The following is a 23,600-nucleotide window of genomic DNA, read 5'->3' as shown; positions in this document are numbered from 1 at the left end:
GACATGCAGCTACCTAAGAATTGCTGCAGACCATCTAGGTCCTTTCATGGAAAGGTCAGTCCCTGATCACTGTGGCTTCTTTCAGGAGGATTTTTTACCCTAACACAAAGCAAGCATGTTTCAGGAATAGTTTGATGAGCACAACAATTGGTTTGAGGTGTTCACGTGACCGCCAAATTCCCCAGATCTCAATCCAATCAAGCATCTGTGAGATGTGCTGAACAAACAAGTCCGATCCACGGAGTCCTCAACTCGCTACTGCTAACATCTTGGAGACCAAATGTTACTTGGTCTCCTCGGGTCTTAGATGCTTATGGACTATTTTTAAAAGATGATTGGATGCTACACAGTGGTAAATGTAGTAAACATGTCCCTGTACCAACTTTTTTTAGATAAATTGTTGTCATGAAATTCAAAATTACCTTTTTTTTCCTTAAAATCGTACATATGATGATGGCATTGTATTGTGAATAATGATTTTCAAATTATTTGATTTTGCAAATCACTGCATTTTGTTATTATTAACATTTTTTACAGCATCCCAAATATTTTTGAAATTGAGTTTGTTGATTATCCTGCTAGACACGCGAAGTGTAGACCTGTGTTTATCGGAGTACTCTAGATAGTATTGATAGTACCTTGCCAACTGTTCACTGGTGACAGCTACCTGTACCCTATATTACATTTGAAAAAAACCAAACAAGAAGAAAAGAGACACAAATAAAGAATATCAAGAAAAAAAATATGAATGTGGCAAAACTAAGCCAATAGAGAAGTGAATGTAACACCGTCTCTGTGCCACTTTTCAGACAGCTGCACAGCGTGACTGAGAGGACCAAGCCTTAACTGCTTTTAAATTGAACTCACTCCCTAAATATTTTAGTGATGAGCTCTCTTCCTTATGCTGCAGTCTGCAGTTGAGCCATCCTTTTCTCTGCAGTGGTGGAGCCACACTGCAGCTTTGACAGGTTGGGTGGCCGGAGGGAAGAATAGACTGACTTGTCTGGTTTAAGGTCATGTTGTCCTGATGGGAGGTTGTTTGCTTGTTTTCTTATAAATTAAGAGATGACATGATGTGTCATGACATAATGTGACACAACATCAACTCACATTATAACACATGTGAGAAGATATAAAATATATATAGGCCATAGACAAAAAAATAATAATATAATAAAGATAATTGGAAAAAATGTTTTCTAAGGTCTGTGGAAACTCACTGGATAAAAAAGGGGCATAATGTGCTTGGATAGCAAATAAGCCATGATAGACAGCACTGAGGTGGTAAAATGGGAGAATAGCAGACAAGAAGACAGGATGGTACAAAATGAAATGAGGTAGGACATGAAGAATTAAGAGCAAGACATCACTTCAGATTTATCTTTTTTTCCACCTGGTATCCCTGGCAGCTCCAAAAATATAATGTTCAAGGCAGCTAGGGACGGCAAGACACCAGGAGCACAATAATTCATAACTTCTTACTCTTTTGTTTCTTGTCAGATGCCTACACTAGAGCTGAGGTGGTGTATGTGTGGACTAGAGGGGCTGCCCAGTCTGTAGTGGTGGCAGAGGATGGATCCAGATTAAACCAGTATGATCTGATGGGGCAGCATGTGGATTCTGGTGTGGTCCAGTCCAGCACAGGTAGGTGTCATTGTGGTTGTAGGTCTGCTCTTCATTAACTGGTTTGTTGTAAATTAAATGAATGTCTTTTAAGGGATTTTTTCTTCAGTTACTAGACATTTTAATATTCACATGGCATTTATTTGCTGGGAAAGATCAATACATAAAGAGCCATGTAGATCCTTTTGTTATCCTCTTGAGGTCTTCTTGTTAATTATTTCTAAATGCTCAAAGGATGGTGTAGACAGTCTGAATTTACAAATTTTGAGAACTGCATCAATGCATTGGCATCTGTAGTGGCATCACTTTGAGCCTCACAAATGACAGACTATGTCCCACATACTTATTTCCCTACTGGCCACCACATCTTTTTTCCATCCACCTCATTTTGGTTGATTGATACTGGCAAAAATTAGTCGCAGCATAAAATGGGTGACCTGTTTGCAGTGATGTTAGCTGCTGGAAATAAAAAGTAATGCTTAATCCCAGGCCTCCATCCTTTGTTTGTTTTACTGGAAGCAGGCCCCCAATTGACTTAATACCATCTTATTATTATTATTTTGTTTTGTTTTAGTTATTTGGGTCTCTGGAAAACCTCAAAATCAATGCATTCTTATGCCCACTTTAAGTCCCACAAGACAAACCATGCCAATAAATCTCAAGCACAAAAACAGAAAAAAAAAAACTGAACAGAAGCAGAAGGGCAAAATACAGCAAAGCATTTATGGCACATAGACAGACTCTATGAGCTATTTCAATCTTGTACTTGTTTTGATGGTACAAATTTGTTGATGAGTTTGTTCATTTGGAGCATTTTCCAATTGGTGGTTTATTTTCACAGAAAAAAAAAAAAACAAAGAAAAATCCATCACTTAACCTTGTGATAACTTATTGTTCACCTGTATCTGAAGAGGGAACAAGAAAGGGAAGGGGGCGTTGTGTTCTAGTCACTGCCATGTACTTTAACATGAGACAACAACAGTGTTAATATGTTTTCATGACAATGTCAAATATCTGAGCTAGATAAAACTATTCTAGGAAAATTTACTTGAAAGAAACATGAAAATACTATCTTGCTCTGTACTATAATATAAGATGTTTATGAAGTCCGACGACTGAGCGGAAAAAGAGATTTTATAGTCATCATTTACAGTATCATGTTGCAGGTGTGAAAGTCTGATCATGTTCACACCACGAGCAAATAGTTTATTTTGTTCCCAAACCTAGACCACATCATTTTAAGCACCTCGATGTGGTTCTTTTGGGCTACACCCAAGCACATTAACTTTGCTCCCACCTGCCCAAATGAGTTGTAGCAAGGAAGAAAATGAACCTGATTTAGGCAGAGTTAAAAACCAGAGATGTGAAAACACCCAGTGTTCATGGGGCATTCACATTAGTAACTGGAATTGAGAATAATAAATAAAGTCCAAAGTCCATGCTCTAATTTTAATAGCTTTATCAATAAGTTTGAATAGTTTTGTCAATACAGAATAAACTGTATTAGAGATACGGTCCTTTTTAGTGTCTGATGACTAGTAGTGATAGAGACTATATAATCTCTGTAAAATCAGGTTTATTCCAGTCAGGACCACTTTTCTCAAAACAAGACAATTCTCTCCATCCGCCATTATTTATGCCATGGCTCTTTTCTTGAACACAAAGCAAAAAGGTAGAGAGGACTATTCCCCACCATTCCCCTTCCATGTTCATGTACAGTGGTGTGAAACAGTGTTTGCCCCCTTCCTGATTTCCTATTTTTTAATGTTTGTCACACTTGATTGTTTCAGATCATCAAATAAATTTAAATATTAGACAAAGATAACACAAGTAAACAAAAATACAGTTTCTAAATGAAGGTGTTTATTATTAAGGGGGGGGGATCAAAACCTGCATGGCCTTGTGTGAAAAAGTGATTGTATAGCAACTGCAATCAAGTTTTTGCTATAAACTGGCAATGAGTATCTTACAGCGCTGTGGAGCGTCTTTGCAAATTTGTTGTAATTCAGCCACACTGGAGGGTTTTCAAGCATGAACCGCCTTTTTAAGGTCACGCCACAGCATCTCAATCGGATTCAGGTCACTCCAAAGTCTTCATTTTGTTTTTCTTAAGCCAGTAAGAGCTTGACTTGCTGTTTGGAATCATTGTTCTGCTGATGATGTTCTAATGTTCCTTTTGCTCAGCAGTGGTTTTCGTCTTGGAACTCTGCCATGCAGGCCATTTTTGCCCTGTATATTTCTTATGGTGGAATCATGAACATTAACTTTAACGGAGGCAAGTGAGTCCTGCAGTTCTTTGGATGTTGTTCTGGGGTCTTTTGTGACTTCTTGGTTGAGTCCTTGCTGTACTCTTGCGGTAATTTTGGTTGGCTTGCCACTCCTGGCAAAGTACACCACTGTTCCACGTTTCTGCCATATGTGGATAATGGCTCTCACTGTGATTCGCTGGAATCCCAAAGCTTAAAAAATGGCTTTGTAACCTTTTTGAGAAATTGAAACAAAAATTCCAAACATGTTATACACCATAGTTAATCTATGCTCTAATGGGGGTGGGGAGGGGGGCAATCACTTTTTCACACAGGGCCCTGTAGGTTTGGATAACTTAATCAATGAAATCATCATTTAAAAACGGCATTTTTATGATGTATGTTTAATTGTGTTATCTTTGTTTAATATTTAAATTAGTTTGAAGATTTAAAACATTTAAATGTGACAAACATACAAAAAAACTGAAAATCAGGAACACTTATTCACACCACTGTATGTGGAAAACTGGAAAAGCTGATGTGAAGATGACATTAGTTGATCTGCTGAGATTGAGATAAGTTTGTCTCCATGTTGGGTCAGGCGTGGCTAAACTAATGCTAGGCTCGATTTTGTACATGTACATATGACCACAGTGTATAAATAATGCTCTTCATGAAATTTAACAAATAGCTTTACTTGCTTTAACATTTGTCAGACAACAAAACAAAATAAATGAAAATAAAAAGATGTTTCCAGGCTGGAAATATTGCCTGGAAACATATGTAACCTAGCTCAGTGAAGCTAAGGGTAGACAGATACAGAGAGACAGGAGTAAGATGCACTGCCAGGCTCATCAACTCACTGTTATTTGCTATCATTAAAACTGATTGCTTTTCGATCTCGTAGTGATTTGTTTGTTTTTTGTTTGTTTATTTGTTTTACCAGAACTATTTTCTACCTTATCAACGCTAGCTAATTTGCTAACAAAATGGGAACCATGTCTCTAGCCTAATTTGTAGATCACTACGTGGGATTGGCCTGGCCACCTCTGGTCAGTCTCAGTCTTAAGAAGTAAACCAAAGCAGTGGTGTTAACGCTCGTGAAAAATACACAATAATTCCAAAAACAGACTTTTATTTCCCCAATTTAACAGCTAAAACCATAACTTTTTCCCAAAACTTAAATCATTGTGTACAGCTTTTAATTGATTTCTGCATCTTCAGGACAATCCTCTCAGGTAATTGTCTAAGAATCTATGCTTATATCCTAGGGAATACTCTTGGCTTTCTGTGAAAACATAAAGGAACGTAAAGACAACACTGTTTCCATCACAATGTTACTTTAAAATATGGCAATTAGTGTTAAAGAGATACCAAATTGCATTGCTCCATATCAAAAGAACTAAATGCATCATAAAAGCTCTTTCTGTGTTGATAAAAACCATGGCTAGGTACTTCAATCTAGTATCCATAAGTAAAGTTTTTTTTAATGATTGTAAATGTTCAATGCTTTCTGTCTGTGAACAACAGGAGAATATGTTGTGATGACAACCCACTTCCACCTGAAGAGGAAAATTGGTTACTTTGTGATCCAGACATACCTACCCTGCATCATGACAGTTATCCTCTCCCAAGTGTCTTTCTGGCTCAACAGAGAATCTGTCCCTGCCAGGACTGTCTTTGGTGAGTTGTTTTTTTTTTTCTTTTTTCTCTTCAAAACATCTTTGGCTAGAGGCCATCGTCAGAAGTTTTCAAAACTGCTCTTGAAAAGTCTGAAAGATAATCAAATGATACATTAGGTAGTCACACAAAAGCTAGGCAACAAATCGACTAATTGCTTAAATCTATAATAACAATAATTAATATATTAAAAACAATAATAAAAAAGAATACAACAAAACTATTTAAAGCCAACACATGACTCTTAGACACACTGATATGAAATTATTTTCAATTGCATTTTTTACAATACCTTCTTTTAATTTACACATTTATTTAATGAAGAATACTTACTATTGATGAATACTTCAAACCAATAATATATCGCTTAAGAAATGCTTTGCTTTATTTTATAAAGTAATGCCATCTGCATTGTTTATTCAAATTAACAAAACAGAAAGTCCAAAAACACACTCAACATAATATTGTTTTATTCTGCAGTACTACATCTGGCATTTTGATTTTTGCCTCAATACATGCACAGAAAAGCGTGTGAACAACATTTTTCAGATTTATAACACAAGCTTGAGTTTAAGTTGTTTCTAAAAAGCTGTTGCTTAATGATGGTTTGATTTTTTGCTTTGTTTCGTTTTATTATTCTCTGATTTAGGAAAAAAAAGTATTTTTCCATAAAGTACTATTTCACTATTTTAGAAATATATAAATTGAAATAAATGGATGGAGGGGGAGGGAGTCAGCCTGGCTATGCTCAATGTTTTTGTAAAAAAAGACAGCCTCTAAAATTCACAAATTAAAATGTGTGTCTCATTTGTTTGTGCATAAACAGAAATGTAAAAAAAGGCGAGCTGCAAGCTACTTTTTCGGGGGGGTGTCGGATTGCTGGGAAACCTTATAGTCATGAACAACAACAACTGGCCATCTAGTAACCACAGTTTTCGAGGGAAAAATGGGTATTCTTAGACTGGTTGTGAGTTATTGCTGGAAGTTGCTAGCAGTTGCTGTGACATTACTAAAACTTCATGAGGTATACAGTGCTGCACTGAAAAGCCTCTTTGTGAATGCTTTGATAACAGTTTGCATGGCAGATGCTGACACAGCTGCAAAACAATAGCAAACTACTTTCTAAGCAATAGCGAAACTGTGAAAAATGCTACACAAACCAAAAGTCTTTTGAAATCTGTAGGTTGCAGTAGTAAGACGCAACTCTGAAATAAAATGTTCCAGTTTTCCAGTGTGTATCACACCTTTTCAAGTGGCAAGTGTTTGCGGACAAGTTGGTGTCTTTCATGCAAACTCTAGGTGACCGAATGTGGTTATAATCAAAGCAATCGAAAGGAGTTTTAGTGCATTGGTTTTTCTGACTGACTTCACCCAGTATCAGCCAGTAACCTCCCGCAATCACTCACCAGCTGGCCAGGGAATACACGTTTTCCCCTTGTGACCGGTGGTTGCCAGATGGTTGATAAATAGCCTGTAGGCTTTTTTAACTGAAGGCTAAGATGGCTATGTCAAAAACATATTTTAAAATACGTGAGATATACCAGACATTTTATTGTCTCTGTTCAGTACATCCATACTGTTCTATTCTGTTTTGTTTTTTACTAAGGCAAAAAGAGCGTTAATCACTTGTGGCAAACTGCAGTAGAATTTTAAGCTCAGTGTGAATTTAGATTTACGTGCTTAGAATGTTTGACTACAGCTACTGCGTGTTTGTGCCTGCTTGTGTACATCAGTGCATGTGAGAATGCGAGTCTACACGTGCACATTGGCCTGAGTGTGTGTGTTTGTTATGTGAATGTGTGTTTGTGTGTGTCTGATGGTGTGTATGTAGAGTGTATCTGTCTGTCACACTAAGGTCTTACATAATACAGCCCACAAGGAAAGCTCTTGCTAGTCTGCAGCATGCTCTGTAGCAGCAAAGCACGGCAGCAGGCAGAATGTCCTTGAGTTACCTCACCCTCCACACTTTCTTCTTCTTTTTTCTTTATTCTCCTTCACTCCCTCTTTCTCTCTTCATCTTCTTCTCATGAATGTCAGTGTCTCCCCTGGCCCACTACTTAAAGAGCTTTCCCGGAATCATTATACAGACACCAGATTTGCAGCTCTGCAGTCTCCAGCAGGTTTTTCTACTCTCCCTGCAATGTTTTGGAGTCCGTTTGTGTGAGCTGTGAGTTTCTTCGTGTGTGTATATGTATGTGTGTGTTTGTATGTGTGGGTGTGTGTATGTGTATGCCACAGCTTGCTACCTGAGGTGCTTGTCACGTGTTTAGGGGGGGATGAGGATGGCCTAGATTAGATTCAATCAATTATCTAGGGCGTGTGTGTGTGTCTGTGTGTGTGTATGTGTCCCTCAATACTGGTTGTGCTTCATGGGATTACATGTATGTAGTATGAGCATGACAGAGAGCAACACAGTGTCCCAGCACATTAGGATGACCATTCATATGATTAATATGCATCAGCAGATGAATGAGCCTGTTCTTGAAAGAGGTTAGTAATGCCAGTATCATCATGAATGAAGCATTATAAAGACAATCGATATCTTTCATTTCCATCTTAATCCTTTAACTATCATCAAAGTCAAACATTTATATGATCTTTCAGACCATTGTACACATGTTTTGCGCTATTATAATCGTAGGGTAGAATGAGTGCAGTATATATGCTTACTGTATGCAAAAGACAACATCATTAGGAAGGTACTTGGCATCATAGAGGGATAAGACAGGATTTGTTGTTCCAAAGTGTATAAACACTTTAAATATCACATCTGCTGCCAAAACATATGTCTAACATATTGCAAGTAACCCACATTTCCTTAAATCTTTGTCATTTTCATTCCTTTTTTCTTGTTATTTACTTATTTTATGGGCATTTTAGGTTGTTTTCATTTTCAAAGACTCTCAATAATGGTGAAAATAAAAATGCTTGATTACTATAATTATATCCATAGCTTTCCACACATACACATGGAAATGCATAATGTACATCTAGTGATATCACCAATAATTTTATGTGATAGGTTATGAGATATCACATGTGTCGGTGCTCTGGATGTTTGCTGCAGACTAGGAAAAAAGTGTTTGGGCACCTCTGTCCCTGTTTGTTGAAGGTCTCCTCCATGTATAAATTCACCTTGATATGATGTGTACAACTTTCACAGATTTGAAAGAAAACCCGTGGCACCTAAACCCAAATCTCTTGTCTTTATATACAGTAATTTTAGCTTCCTTTCAGGAATGTTCCTCATTATTTAGAAGAAACTGAAATTTTATAGTAGGTCTGATATTTTTAATCTATTTCTGTTACTGAAACTTCCATTGCTGGGTTTAGTAGATCTGATGTAATATTTCAAATAAGGAACGAGTTTGATTTCATGGCAAACATGTAGTGATTTACCTTATTAGGACTACTAATAAAAACAATGAAACCATTAAAAAAACTCATCATAGTCAGTGCCTTTTTTGGGCGGGGGATTGGTCGTGTGATCAACCAAAATGATATTCAGAGCCACACTAGCTCACTATATTTTGTATTTTCAATTATACCAACTTCATGGATGGATGGACAAAAAGTATTTTTGCAAAATGTACCACATCCATGTGGGTTAATAGGAATTAAATGAGTTTAATGCCTTGTCATTCTATTTGTGTCAGACATTATAAATGTGGCTGCACGCTTCTCTGGTAAATAAGGAGATTTATGAGGAGTATTATTTGGAAGATTCCCTGTGAGAGGCAGGAAGAAGCATGACTCAAGTCCACATTAGGTCATTAATGAAATCTTTATCATAAATTCATTTTCAAAAGCAAAATAATATTTTGCAATATAGTAATGATGCAAACGAATGCACCTTTATATACTGTACATAAAAGCTCCGCAATATTGCGTAAGCACAGTGGCTCTGTCAGTCCGGCTATACCCGAATATGGCTCTGTAAACTTTATCCATGAACAGAGATCTAGGAATAAAAATAATGCTATTAATATTGAACAAATTACTAAACCATGCAAATTCTATTTAGTCATCCTGCCACAGATATTTATTTATACCTTGGTTTTTCCTCATTTTCATCTCAGAAACAGCTACTGTAGTACTGTGTTTTGTTATTGCTACAGATGTGATCAGGTTGATGTTGCCACACAGTTGTGCACAGCTGACAAAGAAACAGTATTAACAAAAACAAATTGAACATTGAAAACCCTGTTTAAATTACATTATGTCACTATGAAGCACAGCTTCTGCACTAAATCTTTTTTCCTAAAGCCTACCCTGTAGATGAATAGGCAATTTAAAAACACAGCAGTGGGTAGAGTTATCTTATTTATCACTGTACCGATTAAGAGGCTGATTAGTTTATAGCTAGTTCAGTGTAGTGGAAAACTGTTGGCAATTTATTTATTTAGTCCAAATGAAAACCAAAAGGAAACAGCCACTGATGGCTCTGATTTGAGCTCTCTCTTACATCCCACCTCCCTCTCCCGCTCCATTTTTCTGTCTCTAAGCTGTCAGGGACAGCAGGGCTCAGAAGATAAGCTCCCTTTCTTCCATCTCTGTTTTAAGAGCGATTGGCTGGGTATTTATGGGTTTTCCCATGATGATGTTTGAGGTATCTGTTCATCAGGGAATAACACCTTGTATGTGAGTGGGTGGTGTATACTGGAGTTCGCACATGTGCGCTCATGCATTTGTGTGAAAATGTGTTTGTTTGCGATATGTGAAGAAATTGGGTACTCATCAATTTCTAATTAGTAGCTAACAACAGTGTAAGCACTATGTGTCTCCGAAGCTGCCTGTCTGTGTGTTACAAATCTCACATCTATAGTGTTGGCAGAGTTATTTAACTCACCTGCCCATCAATGTGTCCGTTTATTTCTTCATTATATGTCAGTCAGAGGTGATGTAATAATGCTGAAGGTATTGTGTGTGAGTGTAGCTTCCCAAGGGTTTCAGTTATTGATAAGGCATGAATAAATAAATAGCTGCTGCACAGCGGGGGGTGTTGATAGACGTCCAGCAAAGACAGCTCTGCACTGGGGAATGTTTGAGGAAATTATTTTTTAAAAAAGTTCTCCACACAACTCCACACACAGCTAACATATGAATTTACTCTTTAATACACAAGCATGCAGTCAAACTGGTCATCTTTGTCCTCCCACAAGCATAAGAAAACTGTTAAAATTAAAAACCACTTGTTATATTTCCTAATATAATATAGTGATTTAAATTGTGATTTCACAATGACAATTTAACAGGAAAATTTTAAACCAATGCATTTCATATTTTTCATTTTCAAATTCTTTACTCACATAATTCATCTGTTTACTACTTTCAGCTATTTGTTATTATGCCTTTTAAGGTTTGTAATGAGATGGCTGGTAGTAAATGTAGTAATAGGCCTCGTCTAACCTCAGTCGGCTTTTTATCTCTAATGTCACAGACCTGTGATTGCATGCAAAATATCTGTACAATTAAATGATGGCATCCTGCCACACTATTGAGATTCCAGAAACATTTTAGAAAGGTCATTATTAGGATGAAACATGTTATAACAGGCTTTTAAGACTTCAGCATAAACAAAGTTCGATGAACTTTACAAGTGAAACGAGAATTGAGTGTTGATGTTGTTTATGCATAAGTAAGCTGGTCATATTTTCAATCAGCCAGTTAGACACAAGGTTTAACTTGCACATAAAGTTTGCATATTCTTAAAGTTAACACATAACTCAGTTCATAAAGTACTTTTGACCTCTTGCAGCGTTTTGAATGTCATGTGTGACAGGTTGCCTGTAGAAAACATTCTAACTGGAACCAGGGACATTTTGCTGAAGGCTCACTCCTGAACAAAGATTTGTGGCACACTAAACAGTATATTTTTCTTACTCACGTAGGATTTGCCAGATTATTTGAAGTCTGTCATTTAAGGGTTGTCAGTGAAGGGCTAAATATAGAACAGAACAATCAACTTTGAACCTTACTGAAAAATGTTTTGACCTTGAGTTCAAGTTAATTTATTTTGCCGACAACAATTTCTATTAGGCTGATTACTCTAATAAGCCTTAAATCAATTTTCTGTTATTTTTCTACCCTGTGTTTAACCAAGTTAACATTTTTGGCTCGCATTTCCCAAAGAAATAAAAATATACTTTTGAAGTTAGTAACCATTAACCTCTATACATGTGTTAATATTTAATAAATAAGACAGAAAACCTTGTTAGAAGATTTGTATCATATAAAAAAAGTTTGTGCTTGTGCACACTGAGTTAAATTGAGTGGAAGAAACTCTCAAGAACTGAGTTACACCACTATTAATCCAGTTAGAACTTTCCAGATCAGTGACTTTGTTCATTAACAGCCTTCAAAGCCTCAAGTCTATTAGTTACAACATGTCAAAGAGAGTCATTTAAAACTAGCTCTGGAGACATGTTCAAATGAATCAAAATACTAGGGCTCTAAATGATTCCAAGTTGGCCTGTTGCTTAACAGGCACAAAGGGAAATTGTTCTTACTAGAGTTTAAGAAACACACCTTGTCGGCCATGTTAGTCAAGTCCCTGACATGCACACACCGACAAAAAAAAAACAGCCAAAAAAAAAAAAAAAAAACCCCCACACAAATGCACACACACACCTTTAGACTTGTGTGCAGTTGATTAAAAGCAGTGATACACCTGCAAATAGTTTATGCAGTAGTTTGTGTGCAATAAAACATAACATCACTTAATGTTCAAATCAATGGAATATTTCATGTTATAAAAGCAAAATGTTTTTATTTTCCTTTCTCCTCTTTTCTCTTGTGGTAATAAGACATTGGAGGAGTTAGAAGACTTGTTTCCATGACAACGGTGCTTACCAAACATAGTATATATGATACCAGCATCAGGGTGCTTTTGTGAAGGCTTGTGTAATACCCAGTGGTGCTGTCTTCATCCTCCCCCACAAAATTAACAGATTTACAGGCAAACAAAGTATCTGACAAATTGACACTACTTTGTAGTCACCCATTTCTTCCATCTACCAATCTCTTCCCAAATATATATATATATATATATATATATATATATATATATTCATTTATTTTTTATTTTTGCTGCTGTATTCAGTATATTTCTAAATAAATATTCTTCATATGCAGGATGTAGTTTGTGAACTGTTGAAAAATCGGAATATTTTAACTTAAATATGACCTAAAACATTGTACCACACAGGTCCTTAAAGTACATTAAAAAAATCAATTGAACAAATTAGAAGAAAATATTACACACTGGGCCAGATTTTCTAACAATTTTCACCTCCTTCTGGATGGGGAGGAGAGTATTTGAATGAATCACATGATTAACCAAAGCTTGCAGTATGCAGTTTACTGCACTATACCGAAAAATAGAATGTCTTGTTTTGCAACAGACATAGTCATGATAGTTGCCTCTGGAAGTGCTCATATATTTCAAATGAGAGGGGGGTAGAGGTTGTCAGAACGAGTTTGTTATTGGTGCGGGTGGATGGCTCAAAGCTGTGCACGTGGTGCTAAAGCTTTGGCTCTGTAGCTCTTCACTGAGTCCTCAAACCCCAAATCTTTAGAGCCTAGCCCTACAAATTTGTCTTCCTCAGTAATATTTTGTATATTTTCATGAGAAAGAGCAGAACTTAACTGGACTGGAGGAAAATCTCAGTACAGCACACATACAAGGATTTGTCTTCATTTCCAGGTAGCCAAATTAATTTTTATAGTAAGATGATGGTTTTGGGCTTTTAGTAAGATTTATACACAGAAATTGCTATATAATGAAAACATCTGCAATTTCAGATCTGTTACATATCACAATTGCATATGCAGCTATTAGCAGAACTTAGATCAGAAGTGTGTTAGATTAATATCTGGAAGTTACAAAATGTAATACAGTCTCTAAAAAAATCTTCTCACAGAAGAAAATAATGCAATAAACAAGAGTGATGCATGCATTTATGCTCGTGGTACAGAAACAATAATTTCATTAACACCCATGTGAGTCGGGAATGGGCAGGAAATAATGTTTGTCATTATAACATCATTGTAACAAAACACAATAATTAAATAACACAATATAATAGTATTAATGTAATAATAATGTAATAATAACCCCCCTCTGGATAGGTTCTGTGCGTAACCTTAGTTGAAAGCTTTATCCAAAGAATGCCTGTCTCAGTCTACATGCCTTCACATAGTTCCCTTCTGACAGAAGAAGAGTAACCATTTAAATCATATAAAGCCTCCTTCGGCTATAGTACATCTCATTGTTCTGGATTGTCTCGCTATTGACCAAGAGAAACACTTGCATAAAAACCTGTGCTTACACAGTATTATTTTGGTTAGTTGGTTAGCTAATTTGCATTGTTTTTGATAGAATGAAATCATTTGGCTGTCGTAGTTTATGAATTAGTGTATATTAATCAGATTGCTCGAAGAGCTTTCCGCTCCCATTGGTAAATGTGGCAGCTAATTTGTCACACTTAGTAAATTTGGCCTTTTTTCTTTAGTTAGTTAAGAAAAATGATCCAATATTTTATATCTATGAAAAGGAAAAAAAAATCTAGGATTAATTGTATAATTGAAGGGGAAATTAGATACAGGTGCTTTCCATTAATGGATGTGAGTGTGTACTTTGTTTGCTTTTTGTTTTTATCAGGAACTACCAAAGTCTGCTTCTCAGAACACATTTGAGGAAGTAAATCACTCCATTAACAAATTAGATTTTTGAGGAAAAGGTTGTTCTTGCTCATCAGACTGGAAAGGGGTATTAAACCATGTTAAAGGGTTTGGAATGCTAAATGAGTCAGACTGTGTATAAATCGAGGACATTTAAGAGCATTGTTTTCTATCTCAGGAAAGGTCAACTAACAAAGTTTCCTACAAAAGCAAAGTAGACAAAAGTTTGGGATGGCACAAAGGAACCCAGGGTAGCTTCTAAGCAACTAAAGGTTTCTTTCACAGTGACTAATGTTTATCACCCCACCATCAAAAGAGCACAATGACAAAGCCACAGTCCTCCAAAAATGAAAAGTGCTGCCCATCTGCAGTTTCCTAAAGAAAGTAAAACCGATTGATGAGACCAAAATAAAACTTGCTGGTTTAAATGAAAAGGGTTTTGTTTAGCCACAAAGATTTATCACCATTCATGGACTAAAGCATGTTGAATTTTACCTGCAAATTCTAAAAGAAAATAGACCACATCTGCAAAAAGCATTAACAGAGAGAAGCAAGACAACAGCCCTCAGCACACATGTTGTTCTAAAGTAAAGACAATCCCCTTTGAGCAAGCACTTGTTGACAGGAGGAAGGATGAACTCCTTTCTAACATGAAGAAACCTCCCGCAGAACGAAGTTCGGGGAGGGGCAGCCATCTGCTGCGACCAGTTGGAGGGTAAAGGCAAAGTGAAAAGAAAAAACGAGAGCATAGAGAGACAAGGACAAAACAAACTATGGGAGAGTGAAGGCAAATATTAATGTAATGCAGTTGTGGCACACATGGTGAGGGAGGTCAGTGGAGAAGAAATTCTGAGCAGCCAGAGCCAATGGAAAATTTGGTCTTCACAGCACCATTTGCCGTGCATTCCCTTAGCCATCATTCAGTGCATAGCCTGCTTAGCATCTGGTACAGTGCAGAACATGGTCACACATAGATTCCTAAATATCTGCATTAATACTCTTAACAAGGCATAAAATGTGCTTTTCTAGCCCTCGTTTTCATAGCATGTATCTAACTGTAGCAGCATTTAGTCTTCATGTAGCCACTCTTCATCTGTGAGCATCACTTGTGTGGGTGGTTGTGTTTTATCCTTATACCAAACAGGAATTGAATATAGCCGTTTTCATCTGAAGCTGTCATTTGTTTTTGTTTTTGTTTGTTTTTGTTTGTTTGTTCAGCTTGTGCTTATGCCAAGTGCAATTATGCCATCCACGAGAAGCAGTACATTTCAACAATAAATGACTTCACAATAAATAACTTTGACCTACTTAGTTGTTATTCCCCTTAGAGACATAATAAGCACAAAAAATGTATGACCATGCACGTTGTGTTCCTAGTATGCAGATGCAGCAAACCCATTTAAGGTGCATTGTTTGCTCATGGCTGAGGACCAGTCGTTTATTTGGCTATGAGTAATGATAACATAATAATCATTCTTTATGGTCCATGTCACAGCACCCAGTCAGCAATGGTAAAGGCTTGTGAAAAGAGAGTGGGAGGACAGGGAGTCTGTGAATCATCACTTAACACTTCACCACGAATGAGGAGGAAGCAAAAAAAAAAAAGAATTCAGAATTATAAAGGGAAACCGTAACTTTTAATCTCAGTACAGCTGCTTTTGCTTCTTGGAGATGGTGGACACATGAATAAGAGCAGTGTGCAGTATATAATTGGATTACGGTAAATGATAGTTTTAGTCAGCTTTATAAGCTTGTTTTAGAAAGATGTTTAACTCAGTATTAATCATTTGAAACTAGTTGGACATCTTTTTTTAGGTTAGCTGATTGAGATTGTTTTTGTTTTAATATAGATTCTCTATTTGCATACAGTATGTGACTGTGATATAATGTGAAGTGTAGTAGTGTTTTATTTTTTGATGGCAGCTAGTCTTTACTCTTTAACCGATTTGTAAAAGATCTTGTTGAGGAGTGTGTGTGTCTGTTTCTGTCTAGCTATCTTTGTGAGGACCGAAATCTGCATTCTACTATACTTGTGAGAACCAACAGTCACTTGTGAGGACACACTCACCAGTCCTCACAAGTTTGATGGCCTTTTTGAGGCTCAAAATCTGGTTTTAGTGTCAGGGTTACGATTAGGTTGTGGTTAGGTTTAGGGTAAGGGTTAGGGTTAGGCATTCATTTTTAATGGTTATGGTTAGGGTATGGGGCTAGGGTAGGGGTCAGCAACCTTTAACACCCAAAGAGCCATTTGGACCCGGTTTCCACGCAAAAGAAAACACTGGGAGCCGCAAATACTTTTTGACATCTAAAATAAAGATAACACTGTATATATTGTTTTCTACTTTTATGCTTTGTGTGAACAACTAAGGTGTGTTGCTTATGAAATCCATGAAGTGCTACAGAGAAAATTACATTTTATTTATGTAATTAACACATTTGAACTCTTAAAGAAATATAACAAAAGGAAAGACACCCAGATGAACTAAAATGATCCATGTAGCAAGCAAAAACTGTTGTGAGCCGCCACCCTTATATCGCCTAATTCCTAATTCTAATTCTGCCTAAATATGTATTTTACCTGGTTAATGTGTGTGGCGGGGCGTGGTCTGCTGCGCCGCTGCAGGGGAGGAGGACGCACCTGAGCGGCACCCGCAATCACGCCTGTGCTATCTATGCTGTTGTGTTGGTATGTGTCGGGCTGTGAGCTGAAAAGCTACAGCCGGCTGTATGCGTACAGCAACCGTGTGTGAAAAGCGTGTTCATGCAAACATTGTCGGGTCTGCCGTGATATGTTTACAATGGGACTTCTGCTCCTGAACCTCTGCGCACAGCGTCTGCAATTCGGGGCTGTACGAAGTCACTTTCATCTTTACGCAGGACTGTAAGCTGTCATCTGTGAGGCGTGAGCGGTGTTTGTTTTTAACATAGTTCACGGAGGAGAACAGCTGCTGATATAATGTGGATCTGAAGATCCATAATTGGCCTACCTGGGGGTGAAAGTCTCGATAAATGCACGGCGTTTCTGCGGGTGTGACGCTTATTTTGAGCGATGAAAAAATAATAGAATATAATTTTATTTTTATATTTCAATATCACAATAATCTTCCAATTTAGAACTACTAGTTAAAAAAAGAACTAACATAAATAAAATACACTTCAGCTAAATACTTTTCCCAAACCACGCGGAGCTGCACTTCAAGGACTAAAGAGCCTCATGCGGCTCCGGAGCCGCAGGTTGCCGACCCCTGGGCTAGGGAAACCATTATGTCAATGAAGGTCTTCACTAAGATAGCTGAACAGGCTTGTGTGTGTGTGTGTGTGTGTGTGTGTGTGTGTGTGTGTGTGTGTGTGTGTGTGTGTGTGTGTGTGTGTGTGTGTGTGTGTGTGTGTGTGTGTGTGTGAGATAAAAAGTGCTTAAACTGCACAGAATAAAATGCTTTATGAAACTGTGTGTGAATGGGTAAACATGACTTGTTTACCCATTCACACATGAAAATACAGGCCATTTGTACTGTAGAAACACGTTAAGTGCTTAATATGATTGGAAAACGTTATATAGATGCCTGTCTACTCTATATTGATGAAAACTGTTTGCATGACTGATATTACTGATGATTACTTATCCCTGTATGGCATAACAATTTACAGAAAGTTGATTTTTTTTTAAGCTTACAAAGGATTAGTATATGCACATATATTTACATAAAGATCTCTCTGTATCGGAGAGGGTCTTCTTTCACACTCCAGCTGTTCTGCATGATATTCCAGACCAAATTGGTGGATTATTTGCTGCTTGGGTTAATGTTATTTAGTTTGTTAACATCTGCAGTAACTGCTTGTGTGATATGCCTCTCACTGCTTGAAATGCTGTGCTCCAGTTCCTCTTCTTCTCCATCTATTCTCTTCGCAGCTTTCATTTGTTCAGGGTGTAGACTAGCAATTTGATTTTCAGTAGCTGAAACACTGGGACACTTTTTAGTGTGGGGCATTTTAAATTAACACATGTATTTAAGCAGCTTGAAAAGCTATTGTAGCAGCTTGAAAAAAACATGTTCATGTTACTTCTGCTACTCTTTATTATAATTAAAATGTTTATTTGTTCTTATTTGAATAAAGTTATAACATCAAAATGCTTCATGAACAAAGCATCTCATTATACAATGTTGATAAAATGTGCACACTTTTTGTTTTCATCGATTTATGATAATGATCAACAACATGAGATTTGATGTCTATATTCTCTCTGTGTCTGTCTGCAGGAGTGACAACTGTCCTGACCATGACCACACTGAGTATCAGTGCCAGGAACTCTCTCCCTAAAGTGGCCTATGCCACAGCTATGGATTGGTTCATTGCTGTCTGCTATGCCTTTGTCTTCTCAGCCCTCATTGAGTTTGCAACAGTCAACTACTTCACCAAGAGGGGTTACGCTTGGGATGGAAAAAGTGTGGTGCCAGAGAAGGTATTTGACCCCTTTTTAAAAATGGTCTTACTTATTTAAAGTGTGCTTTTATTATAATAAAAACATTTTTTTAAAAGCATTACCACTGGTATCAGTACATAGGAAAACCTTACCATGTTACCGTCCTCTAATGTTTTTTAAAAACCCAAACAAGCAAAATATGAACATTAAAGTGTTTATTTTATTATTATTTTTTTGCACCAGCACATCACTTAACTGCTGATGGAACTGCATCAAGCAGGGAACATTTAATTATTGTCATCTAATAGAAAATGCAATTTGAGTAACATGACATGAACATTAATAGTTTAGTGTTCAGCTTGTGCTTTTCTGCTCTACTTGTCTCTGTGCTGCAGTTAGCAACAACATACTCTGCAGTCTCCGGGTGTTTTTAAAAAGGCCCAATGCTGATTATAAAGATGTTATATTTCTGACATTAAAGCTTTCATTTGGATATATGCCAATGAGAGCAATTAATATTTCCCAATTAAATACCTATTTAAACCCAGTTTGATTCACCAGGGTTTTGCATGCAACAGTGAATAGTGGTAGTTTGGGAAAGGATACAATAGCAGTGTGCGCAGTATTGCATCTCACAAAAAATGAACTCTTTATCCTTTTGCCTTTCTCCGACAAACAAATCAGCAAAAGAAAAAGAAGGAATCTCTCCTTAAGAAGAACAACACTACGGCCTACCCAGCTGCCACTGCTACAGCCTTCGCCCCCAATATTGCCAGGGACCCTGGATTGGCTACTATCGCTAAAAGCGCCCCACCACCCCCAACTGAGCCTAAGGAGGAGCCAAAGCCCAAGCCTCCAGAGGCCAAGAAGACCTTTAACAGTGTGAGCAAGATAGACAGGATCGCCAGAATAGCCTTCCCTCTGCTCTTTGGAACCTTTAACTTGGTCTACTGGGCGACCTACTTGAATAAGAAGCCCAAATTGCAGGGGGCCAATCCACACTAATCAAGTTTTTCATTCCTTTTAAACTATACCTGTAATTATTTCATTTTCTTATTCCTATAAACAGTGTTTATTTTCAGACAACATGGTGTCCATGCTGGTTTCCAATTCCCAGTTGTTGCATTGCTTCTATGTTGAACAAAATTTTGAAGATTTTGAAAAAACAAAATATAGGAAAAAAAAATGAAAACAATACAAACTTTTGAAAGAGTGTTGTTCAGGTCTGGGATGATGCTACTAGGAAAATGCTACTTTAAATATATAGCCAAGAGAATGCTATTCTACAACTGCACATAGCCCAAACTTGTTGAGAGGCATGTTTTTGTTGATTTATTTGTTACCTTTTATTTGATTCTACTTCATTTAAACATGGAATCACAGATACAGTGGGCATTTGTGTATATGCATGGACAGGACATCTTATAATTTGTATTTATTTATTCAAAATACAACTCATCATTGACTGTTGGCTTGGTTTATTTGACATCAGCAGCAAAATGCTACAGTCAGTCTCTTTCCAAATATCTTCCATTGTTTGTAGATGTTTTATGAGCCTAATTATACCATTCTCCATAATATGTTAGGATTTCTGCAATAGCAATAAAACATGTCTCAGTGGACACACCATTTATTTAGAGATCAAAAGATACAAAGATTCAATCATGGTTGTGATCAACATTGAAAAAAATATAGTAAGTTATTTTCACAGCATTGTAAATATCAGGTGTTACAGATGTCAGTATTATGTTTAGGCTTTGCAAAGTGTAACTAAAGGGTAATTGTACACATGGAGAGAAAAGAATTTTTTGGATTAATTTGTCTTTGTTTCCTCTTTATGATACTTTCTACAAAAAAAGAGTATATACTGGTCTAATTCATGCTTAAGTGACTGTTTTTCACCAAGTTAATGTTCCATTCAAAGCTGCTTTTACATTGGATTAAAATATTAAACTGTGTGCTTGTGTACACATTGACGGCAACAACATCAACAACAAAATCAGTGGTAAACTGACACTGGCTAGTTACGAAAAAGAATGTAAAAAAATATATATCACAAATCATGGAGTGCATTAGATTTAGAAATAAAACACTCATTACCTATGTATATTTGTTTTTGTTTTTTGGGGCTTTTGACTACTTATGGTGGGGCCTCCTTTGTCAGAAACACCATTGGTAGGAAAGTTCTGTTAGCATCAATTGAAAAAAAGGGGCAGGGGCACATTGAGAGGGAGAAGTGCCTTTTCCATTTTCAGAGTTGAAGCTGTGAAGGCTGTTACTTTGGCGATTGACGGCACATCTGTATTTTCCATCCCACTGTGTCCCCTGACCATTTTTACCATATTCACCCCCATCCCCATTCAGTTAAATATTGAGACATAACACTCAGAAAGTACCAGCTACACTGCCTTCAGTATCACATGCCCGTTAGGACTCATTTGTTGCTGCTTGTCGGTGTGCAACAGCGAGAGACAGGGACAGAGACAGAAAGGGACAAAAGAGAAAGGAGACATTTAGGTGAAGTGGCATTGTAAGCTTACTTTAGCCAGCGCTGTGTTTCACACAGAGGAATTGTCTTGTAGTTCTACGATAGTGACAAAGATGAATCTATTTTTGTAGCATGATGTCAATCCCTCTTCCGAGAAAAACCAACAGAAATTAACGCCAGTGTGAAAAGAATGCTTTTGTTTTTGTATTGAAAATTGCTTGCTACCTTCATTTCTTTAAAAAACACACACTCTTTAGGGAAATGCTCCTTCTCTGACGTGGCATGTTAAGGTTTCTGAACAGTCCAATTTAAATTATGTTAATGTAGCAATATTAATTAGCAAGGGCTTTTCTTAGGACCTGAACCTGACACTCAGTCTGGAGTTGATATCCATTGTAGCTTTACACTGACCCCTCTCTACTTGTAGTTTCATCTGTATGCTGTACTTAGAAATTTATTCTATTTAGATTTTGTTAAAGAAAACAGGCATCGCATTGTGTGTCCATGCTGGGTTCTAAACCCTTTGGCTCGCACTCAAACTGTGTTTGATGAAGAATCAAGAGTGCTGGTGCATTGCGTCATATTACTGATTCAATGTCTTTTGCTGAATATATTTTACAGGGCACTAAACAGGCCAAAGGGCAAATTAGAACTGTGCAGAATTCTCTGTGTGCTTGTGCACTAAGGTGAAAAGATCATGCCACTACCAGAGGGAATCAAAAAGAGATTGGTTGCTGTTGCTATTGTCATTATTTGCATTATCATCATAACCAATATGGAATCTATCCCCTTATAGCAGACATCTTTACAAGCATATGCAAGCAGTCTACTGTTCACAGCCACTTAACCTACAAGCTGAGGGTCATGGAACTGCAAAGTTCAGGGTGAAGAGTTGTATAAAGATATTTGAATTCTAAACTATTGTATGTATGTTTAATATCATAAAGAAAATCTATATATATATATATATACATATGTAAAATACTTAATGCATATAGTATTTGATTCTATCAATGAAGATATTAGCTAAGATGATGATGAATATTGTTTGTATTATCAACCTATTGTTATGCATTTTGCACATTTAGAACAATAACATTACATTTATGTAGTCAGCTTCGTGCTATGCAAGGACAGCTTTCAACCACATCACTGACCTTCTTTCCCTGACCATTGTGCTTCAGATTTACAAGCTATTACTACAAAAAAAGGAAAAAAGCTTAGCTTTTATATCAGCTGTGCACCCATTAGCATTTTTTCTTCTTTTTTTTCTCTAACCATGGCTATACAGGGTGACATCAAAGAAAACAGTGGATTATCTCTTTTGTTAGCGCTTTGGATTTGTCAGTGGTTGAAGGGAAAATGGCTTTCATTGTTGATTGCACTTTTTCTCCAGAGACATGCAATAAAGTGATTGAACTGGAAAACCAGGAGCAAAACCGTAACCTTGTTAATAACATTTCTGTTAAGTTCTTGAGCTTATTTGTCATTCTAAAAATGGAGGCGGGTGAAAATGTTACTTTACTAAATAGATCATTTTGTTTATCTTTTGCTTTCCAAAGCTCAGTGATATTACAGGAAGCAACAGTGAGTTTTGTTTCAAGTTTGTAAAGCCCCGAGTTCTACTCCAAGCAGAATGAAACAAAGGATCATTTCCAAATATTTTTGAGCGTGGTCTGTCTAGGTAATGCTCCAGAGAGAATGTGATATATGAGGCACAGTGCAATCATGAGCTTCCAACCTTTACCCTTACACTCATAGGCAGAGCATACATGTAAATATCACATCGGTAGGCACATCAGTCATTGATTTCATTGTTCGATGCAGTTCTCAGCAGCACTTGCTGTTCAACATTGAGTCTTTGGTTATTCCTAGATACCTACTGGAGTTTTTCTTGTATTTTTATCAAACAAAATATGTTCTGATTTTCACTGAAATGTAAAAAAAAAAAAATTTTCTAAAGCACAAAAGTTGACTAGGGTAGAAGAGATAAGAATGACACTGTATACATATGGACATCAAAGAACAAACACAAAACGCACACAAGCTCACAAACCTACATACAGTTCATGCTGGCAGTTCAATGATACTGACAAAAGGTTCTGGTGGATGTAGATGAACTGGTGAATCTTCTGTAAATGTTTTGTTTCTTTTGGTTATGATATGGCCCTGTAAAATCTGATTCTCTGCATTAGTCTTTAAATAAAAAGAAAACAAACTAATGTCATGGCTATACTTCTGTCTCTGTGCTATGTGCTACCTGACCAAGGCTATGATAGATTTTAAAAGTTAGACCTTGTTTTTGAGTGTTTAATTAATCATAAGAAACATTCTCCTGATCATAATTAATAAGATATAGAAATAAATAGACTGTGTATGATAACTGGCATCTGGTATCGGGCATGTGAAGAAATCTGAATGATTCAATTTTTGAGCTAAATGCCATTTAGATGATACC

General features: G+C 36.8%; 1 protein-coding gene across 3 annotated transcripts in view; it reads left to right on the top strand.

The window, feature by feature from the left end:
- The window catches only part of gabra1 (gamma-aminobutyric acid type A receptor subunit alpha1), a 37,256-nt gene extending 13,892 nt beyond the window's left edge, over window positions 1-23,364 (top strand). For all 3 annotated transcript variants that reach the window (XM_085421059.1, XM_085421057.1, XM_085421058.1), the window contains 4 exons: window positions 1,501-1,644; window positions 5,400-5,552; window positions 18,491-18,693; window positions 19,339-23,364. In XM_085421059.1, the coding sequence (XP_085277185.1) occupies window positions 1,501-1,644; window positions 5,400-5,552; window positions 18,491-18,693; window positions 19,339-19,659 (821 nt within the window). In that variant the 3' untranslated portion in view covers window positions 19,660-23,364. The remainder of the gene's footprint in view (window positions 1-1,500; window positions 1,645-5,399; window positions 5,553-18,490; window positions 18,694-19,338) is intronic.
- Window positions 23,365-23,600: the final 236 nt, after the last annotated feature.

This window comes from Rhamphochromis longiceps, linkage group LG10 (genome assembly GCF_057381845.1).
Source record: "Rhamphochromis longiceps isolate RC_006_pf linkage group LG10, R_longiceps_female_GT1.1, whole genome shotgun sequence".
Taxonomy (NCBI): domain Eukaryota; kingdom Metazoa; phylum Chordata; class Actinopteri; order Cichliformes; family Cichlidae; genus Rhamphochromis; species Rhamphochromis longiceps.
The sequence above is the reverse complement of the archived record's forward strand: the minus strand, read 5'-3'. Positions and strand labels throughout refer to the sequence as shown.